General features: G+C 38.0%; 1 protein-coding gene across 7 annotated transcripts in view; it reads right to left on the bottom strand.

Annotated features, from left to right (window-relative positions):
- Positions 1–282: 282 nt before the first annotated feature.
- Positions 283–7,968, bottom strand: part of SERTAD2 (SERTA domain containing 2) — a 156,041-nt gene continuing 148,355 nt past the window's right edge. For 6 of the 7 annotated variants that reach the window (XM_087949121.1, XM_026668448.2, XM_026668450.2 and 3 more), the window contains one exon: positions 5,361–7,403. In XM_087949121.1, coding sequence (XP_087805247.1) covers positions 6,440–7,399 — 960 coding nt within the window. In that variant the 5' untranslated portion in view covers positions 7,400–7,403 and the 3' untranslated portion in view covers positions 5,361–6,439. Of the gene's footprint in view, positions 7,404–7,968 lie in introns of all 7 variants that reach the window. The other variant, XM_026668447.2, reaches the window with a different exon arrangement.

Below are 7,968 nucleotides of genomic sequence, written 5' to 3'. Positions count from 1 at the left end.
GGATGAACAGGTGGAACCAACTTTTACCTTACCTGTATGTTCAGAAACCATCAACAGTTGAATAAGTATAGTATTATCTTTGAATGCCAATGCAAAAGTTTTGGGGTCCCCCCCCCCATTTCTCAGATTGGAAAAAAAGTACCAAATGTGTCTGGGCCTATTCCCTTTCCTCTCATATCCAGAAATCTTGCTCTTCACTTTCACTCTTTTTTTTTAAACTGTGGGCAATTTGGAGTTGAGGACTCCTATTAAAAAAAAAAAACTGAAGCAAGACAACGGGGCTTCTTTTTAAACTGTTTATTGTATAATATAAAACTACAAAAGTAAGACTGCTCATTTCCATGTAATTTGCCCATTTTTATTATTATTACAGCCCATACCTACAAGTGAATACAGTAATCTGGTTTCAGATGTATATGTCTGTAATATTGCATAGAAAAGGCACAGCTCTAAGGTCTGTTGCGGGATAGGAATGGGGGCAGAGGGAGAAAATATCAGCGTTTTGGACAAAAATAAGCCTTGTTTTGAAACAACCATGCACCAATTGTATCCTCCTTTTTACATCTTTCTCTCCCCCCTCCCCTGAAATCTCTGCTTTAAGAGAGTCTTGTATGTTACAATGTTAAGCAACTTCAAGGTTTTAACTTTTAAAAAAAGCCCAAAATTAGCATTAGAATTATTTTTAACATTGGGGAAAAAAAGACAATAAAATGAGTGGAAGTTCCCCCCAAAAAATAATAATAATAATAATTCAGACACGTTATAAGCGTATTAATAAAAGCAAGGTCTTGGATTTTCTTTTTCTAACAATCACAGTTACATTCTAGATCCAATGAGCCATTTTAGGAGGGCGCATGTCCATTTGCTCACGGTTGTTATTGAACTGTAAACTTTAGATTCACAAAGTCAGGTTGTACAAGACAATCAGGAAAAAAAAATATCACATGGTACAATTTATTCTCATCCTGGCCTCTCTGAAAAGGCAGCCTTAGTCCTGTCTCTCACTGTAAAGCAGAGCAACTAGCAGGAAGAGTAATGTTGGTGGCAACAGTTTCCATGTGGGAAGCCTCTCTCCTGCAACTGACTGAGAGGAAGAGGGACTTCAGGGCACTTTCCTTGGCACAGTCTACAAAGTGCCCACAAATCCTAAACATTGCCTGCTTAGGCTCTGCTCTCTGGAGCCAAGTCCAGGCTAGACTTTCACCTTGCTTCCCAGCACAGTTGATGTTCTGAAGAAGGGTGGGAGATGTGAATCTGGGGCTTTGAGTCACAGTTCATTCAGCCTATCAAATATTCTTCACTTCCACCCAAGAGACTTAAAATGGCTCCCCTCGCAGAATGCTTCAAACTGCAGCATTTTTGCCCAGGGTCTTAAAAGTCTGTTTTGAGCTTGTCTAGAAACACTTCCCTAGGAAGGGTGGTTATAAGATCAGATTTGCCTCTCTGCTGACAGAAGTGTCTTAAAAAGTGGAAACAAGGATCTGAATCCAATAGGAAAACCTTCCACAAAACTTGTTAGCTTTTAGCATGGCTTACACCACCTACTATGAGGTACCTCCTTATTAATCCTTGGAAATTTGGTGTAAACATTTGCACTGACAAATCTACATTTTGGTCACCTATCTAGATATCCATAGTTGCAAAACCCAGCAGAAATGTGAATGCAAATGCTTTTAATTGATTTTCGATCATATGAACATACTCTTCCATAGATTTTGTCCCATATGAACTTCTACCATGTTTCTCCTAGAGGCCTCCTTATTCAATTTCATATAAGTCTAGGATAATTAATCTGAAAGCTATATAGTAGCTAGCAGATAAGGAGTTATTGCAAATTGTGTCCTACAACTAGCTCTACTCAGACCTAAAAATCAACTTTGTCATGGAATTCCACACTTTCCTTCTCCTACTGTTTTCTGCATTGCTTTGTTTTCACCTGAGAAGTCTCAATAGGACATGCTACTGGATGCAGGTGTTTATATAAATATGCATTTTTGAAACAGGTTGTGTTCTGCCACTTTACACTCTCTCTGCAGAAGAAAAGGCACACTTAATGTGTAAAGTAAAGGCTAATCTTACCTTAAGTTGGTTAATGGATTTTAGCACCCCCTCCCCTACTTAAAATTTCGCGGTTTTAAGCACTAGCAGCTCAAACTGAAACTGTTTGGGGGGAGGTCAGATTGCTGTGATGTGAAGCTCAGGTTGCCAAAGCAATTGAACTCTTCGGTTGGGAAGCTGCTTTCGCCTTACATCATCTTCCATTGCAAGAAGCCAGCTTGCTCTGCACAGTCTCCCTAGGATGAATCTTGTGGTGCACACTGCTTCTGTGCAACTTTGAAGGAAGAGGAATCTTAAACCCTCTTCCTTTATTCATCAGCAAACATATTCTTCAGGCTAACATGCATCCTTATTCAGTTCCAGCTACCAGAGTGAGAGAATATATCACTTTAGGCCTTTTAAGACTGAAATTCTGTATGTGCTTATTCAGGAGTAAGTTTAATTAAACGCAGTAAGACTTACTTCCGAGTAGACATTATGCAACAAAGTCTCACTGAAACCAAAGCTATATTGGACTGTTTGAACTAGGATCTGGCCCATTTGAAATACCCAGCGATACCAAAGTTTGATTTGGATAACCAAGTTTATAATTCTGGGGTTGTTGTTTTTTTGCATGTCCTACAGTATCAAAGTGACTCTCAGTAGAGAAAAGCAGGAGAGGCGGGAGATCTGATGAATGACATGTATTCGGAACAGAACCCAGATAATAATCTCCAAATCTAACTTTCAGTTCTCTCTTGTATGGATTTCACATTCCTACAAGAGAATACATTCCTACCATACATTCTGTACATGTTACAATCCAGATGTTGTTAGCTTCACAATAAAATAAATATATTTACAAAAGAAAAATAAAATGGAATAAATAACTTATGAAAAACAAAATGGAAAAAAAATCACTTCAAATTCAAACAGCTCTCTTTAATTCTGCTCCCTTCTTGTCACTTCATTGCACGTTTTGTGTCATTAAAAATGTCCCAAGCATTCAAGATGGAATTTGGAGAGTGGGGAAAAGAGGAATTTGTAGTCTGGTAAGGTATATTACAGTGATAGAAGTATTTTAAATTGGTATTTCTGTCAGGCACTCATCATACTGGGGTGTCTAATTCTATGGGGTGGATGCATTATCTGCCACAATCATACGCATTTGTATCATAGAAATGTTGCAATCAGGACTGGTTTCTGCTCAACATTTCAAATGGCTTTGCTTTGTATGGCAAGGTTAGCCTTTGGAAAACAAACTTACTGTTCCTCCCTAAAAAGGTGTTAATTTCAACTTCTGCCCAACATGTGGTACTTGTTTACATACTGCATTACCTCATCAAAAAAGGAAAGTATTGTTTCTGGATTACGTGTAAAATCAGATTTTGATCATGGTAAATCTTGTTTGTTTCCTTTTTTTTTTCTTGACATTTTAATTTTAATTTAAACCTAGACTGTTCCAGCAAAGGCTTGGGATGCTGCCATCCTGATTAAAATTAAATTGAGTGTTTTCTAGCATTGCATGTATCTGCACCCAAGATTACCCTAAATTACTAGTAACACATCAGCAAGCATCTTATATCATCTTTTCTACAGAATCTGGCTACCCTACCTAGTTCTGCATGGTTCTGGACAACCAAATGGTGGAAGCAAAGATAATTTTTTTCTGTATGAGTTTGCTACAATTTAGTGGTATTTTGGATTTCTGCATCCCAGATTGAAAAAACCTAAATCTTCTCAAATACACAAATTCCTAATGAAACTGTAATTCAGTGTTATTTTATACAATACCAGCCATATTCCTAGTGATTACCAGACTAACAAAAGAAAAAAGATCCTTGTTCAGGGCATTTTGCAATCTAAATCGGTTGTTATAACTTCTAATTAAAACGTTTGAATATGCCAGCTCTCTTTTTCTTCCCCACAATAGGAAGAATTGGGAAAAATATGCTTGCTTACAAAGGTGAGCAACTTCAAATTATAACTATACTGTTATTTGAATGAAATAAAACTTTTCAAGATAGCAAAACATGATTAAAGTACAAGGATTTAGTTGATAATTTGGCATGGCATATTTAGTGTAGGCATGCAGCACTCTAATTACCCAGATAGTTTGGAAACAAATGAAAAACTTTTGTGTGCATTATATATAATAAATTACATGCATTTTCAATAAATATGTATGGCCTGTTCTAAAGTGCCAGTTTATAAAGCTGCCATCTTAAAGGCAGAAAAGACCCAATTTTTAAAAATCCATGACAAGAAGTAAGCAGAACCAACTGAATATTGCCAATTACATAAACATAATTTAAATTTTCTTAAATAAATATAAACGTTATTCCTAAAGAAGCCATATGCATATCAACAGTATAGTTTGTAACCTGCACTCAATTAAGTACCATTTAAAATTAATATGCCATAGCAATCTCGGCAACAGGCATGATAACATTGCAAGTTTTCTTTAACACAAATGTACATCACAATGAACAGAGAGAAAATTGCAACAGGTGCAGAAATGAGACGACTTAAGTGGGGAGGAAACATGCATAGAAGATTGCAGTTTCAATACATTGTCCAACAGGCCATATAAAGTATAAAGCAAGGAACAGAGTAGAATCAAGAAACCAACTCCCCCCAAAGATACCAAGTGTTCAAAGCACAACTAGCTCCAGTTTTAAGAGCAATGGATACTTGAGTGAGTCCATCCAGTGCTGATAAGAGATGATTTCACTGCAGTAATACTGAAGTTAGATTTTGTTTTTCAGCACTTAGCCAACAGAGTGAATTAGAATATTAATGTTCCAAGCAAAGGGCAAGAATCATCATAAGAATGATTAGAAGAAAAAAGGTATATAAGAATTATACTGTCATAGAGACAAAGGGCCTTTTTCCACTTGTGATCCTAAACTCAATTCTTGGAAGGAAATCTCCACTGATTTCAACGCAACTTACTTTCAGGCTTTAAACAAAATAAAAAACCCAAAACAATTAAACAAAACAATCTGCTACGGCTACAACATGCTTCTGGTAACTGCCTCAATTGTGACACTCTAAAACTAGATGCCATTAATATGGTAATACCTCAAGAGAGAGTAAAGTACACCAAAGCTCATCCATTTCTACTGTTTGAATCTGAATGGGGCACTCTTATCAATTGTGCACTCTGTCAACTGCATTTACTGAAAAGATATTTCTAGGAAGACAACTTTCTCACCAGGAAAGCTGTAAAATATTAAAAGGTTGAGCTCAATAGACTTAAGGACACACTAGTCTGTCAGACGAAGGATGGAATCTGTTTTGCAAATTTTAAAAAAGCTTGGTTTGAGGAAATATATTTTTATTTCTTGATCCTTATTGGAATGAGGGAAGGGAGAACAAGGGAGTTTCATCAGAATAAAGTTTCACAGCTATTTCTTGCCAACTGTTTGACATCAGTGTTGGAATATACATGGCTCTAAGGTTTTTGTTAATCACAGTAGTAGGCAGCAGGGAGTAAATATCTGTGAAACTTTTAAGGGAAGAGCCCTTGGTCTTTTCCTTCAAGCATGGGTGTCTGGATTCAGGGAGGCCAGCTGCAGACTGATTTGATCCAAACTTCTCTTTGCACCATTATATGCATATAAAACACTACAAGTCTGTATAAAACTACAAGCAGTTCTCGTACATCAGAAGGTATATGCAGGAATGGGGTGAGCAAATCCTACCAAAATAACTATTTCCTTTTTTGTGTGTATGTGAGTACAAACAGCATTTTGTTTTGTTTCTTTTTCTTTTTCTAAGAAAAAAACCCAATATCATAAATTGCAGAATCTATACAAAAATATAAAATAAATTTGGATAGCAGTTTCTAAAGAGCCATGTAAATGCAACATTTAAAGAGGAATCATTAATACCTCTAAAAAGGCTGGATTGCTAAGTCAACCTAGACAGTGCTAAAATGCCAAAAAGGTACTGCAATTATCTAAATAATATTTTAACCTCTTGCAATAAAACTTATAGAAAAAATAGACAAATATGCACATGCAATTTACAGCTTTTTCCCAACATAATCCTTGTGCTTAGCTTTTACATTTTTTTGTCAAACATATTTATGTTTTACAATATGCATTTTCTTCCTATATTAGGATTTCAGGTCTCCCTTGAGGAACCACTTTCAGAAATACATTAAAAGTGGTCATACATGAATGAAGGCACTCCAACTCTGCTTGAAGCAAAAACAAGTATGATCCTTAAAAAAAAAAAAAAGACAAGCAAAGACGCATGCACAGTGGTGTGTGTATTTGCGTGCGTGCATATATGTGTGTGTCTATGTGTTTCTTGGTAGGTTTGGAAGGAGAGGGGGCCTTGTGAAAATACTACCAAGGGTTTATACTGGTGCATTTAAAAAGTTGCTATCGATCTATGACCCAACAAGCACCTCCATGATGTGATCCAGTTCTGTAAGGTCCATTTTGAAAGGCTGATTGGGGGTTACTGGCTGGGTACTGTAGGGTGCCAGAGTTTTGAGGAGGTCATCTGCGGAGACAGGAGCCATTTTTGAGGCAGCCCCTGTAGAGGATGTGCAAGGGTCAAAATCATACATAGACGTATCAATGTCTGCAAAGAGAATATCATCCAGGGTCAAGTCTGTAAGAAAACCTGTAGAAGTTGTGATCTCAAAATTGCCAGGTAACGAGTCCATGAGTTTAGGCTCACTCATTCTGTTCTCCTGTATAGCCTCAGGCTTTTGAATGCTGGATTCACTGGAATTCTCCTTAGAGTTATCTGGTGCAGTTGTATCTGCTGCTGCTGTAGTTACTACTGCCTCAGCGGAGGTAGGTGTTGGACAGAGCTCCTCGATTTCATCCAAGGCTGAGGAGAAGCTGTCCTTTACTGGTTGGATCGTTGGAGGTGGTAATTTTGGAGGACCATCTAGTGAGATGGTCTGGGAAGTGCAAAAAGTGTCATCCTCAAGCAGAGAGGCAGGGGTGAGGCAAGACTCCAGTGGTGTAGGGCTTGCTAAGTCAGTGGGGTGGACTGGCGGAGAGGCCAGATGGCTAAAGGCAGGCTGAGCTTCTCGAAAGTTGTCTCCAAGAGGATCTGTAGGCTGTGATGGGGTGAGGAACATAGGCCTCAAGCTGCCTTCCTGTTTGAGCTCCTCTTGTATCCGCCTCAACATGTTGTTAATTAAAACGGTCTTTTGCAGGCTCGGCTCTGTTAAGGGCCTGTGGTTATAAAGTTTCATAAGGGAAATGTTGAAGATAGTCTGGCGCTGTAAGGTGTAAGACACCTTAGATGGACCATCGGTAGGAGACACCATTTTGCCTTCCAGCCCATCTTCATGCTCATCAAACTTCCGTTTTCCTCCTTTCCCCAACATATATCTGAAAACAGAAGAAGAGAAATATTCACTAGGGTAGAACTATCCATCGGTATTGTAGTCACTCTAGTTCAGTCTATTCCAACCTGAAGCCCTTGAGACGTGTTTATAAATATTTTTCTCTGTAAGCTGTAGTCCCAACATATTAGAGAGGACCAGATATAGGAAGCTGGCTCACAATCATTTTAAGAAGACACAAAGAAAACAAACCCAAGTATTGTAAATTCATTTATCTTGCTTTCAAAAAAAGTCATCCAACTATTTAATCAACCTGTCAGTTGCAAACAAACAGTGAACTGGAAACTGAACCAAGACTGTAATCTCAGAAAAACTGATGGATGATAGAGATGGATGCAAAACTATCACAGTAAGTAATTAACAGAGTAATCGTAATCCTGCACATTGTTATTTCAAGCCAGTCCTAAGACTTTATATTCCAATCCACCAGGAATAGAAAGAGCAGGATGTGAATCCAAGAGATTCTTCTTCTAACTCTGGGATGGCGAATCTATGGCATGCGTGTCGGAAGTGGTACGCAGAGCCATCTCTGGCGGCACGTGAACCGTCGC

Source organism: Notechis scutatus, chromosome 1 (assembly GCF_049901735.1).
Source record: "Notechis scutatus isolate UNSWTSFEM ecotype Mainland chromosome 1, rNotScu1.2, whole genome shotgun sequence".
NCBI lineage: Eukaryota > Metazoa > Chordata > Lepidosauria > Squamata > Elapidae > Notechis > Notechis scutatus.
The sequence above is the reverse complement of the archived record's forward strand: the minus strand, read 5'-3'. Positions and strand labels throughout refer to the sequence as shown.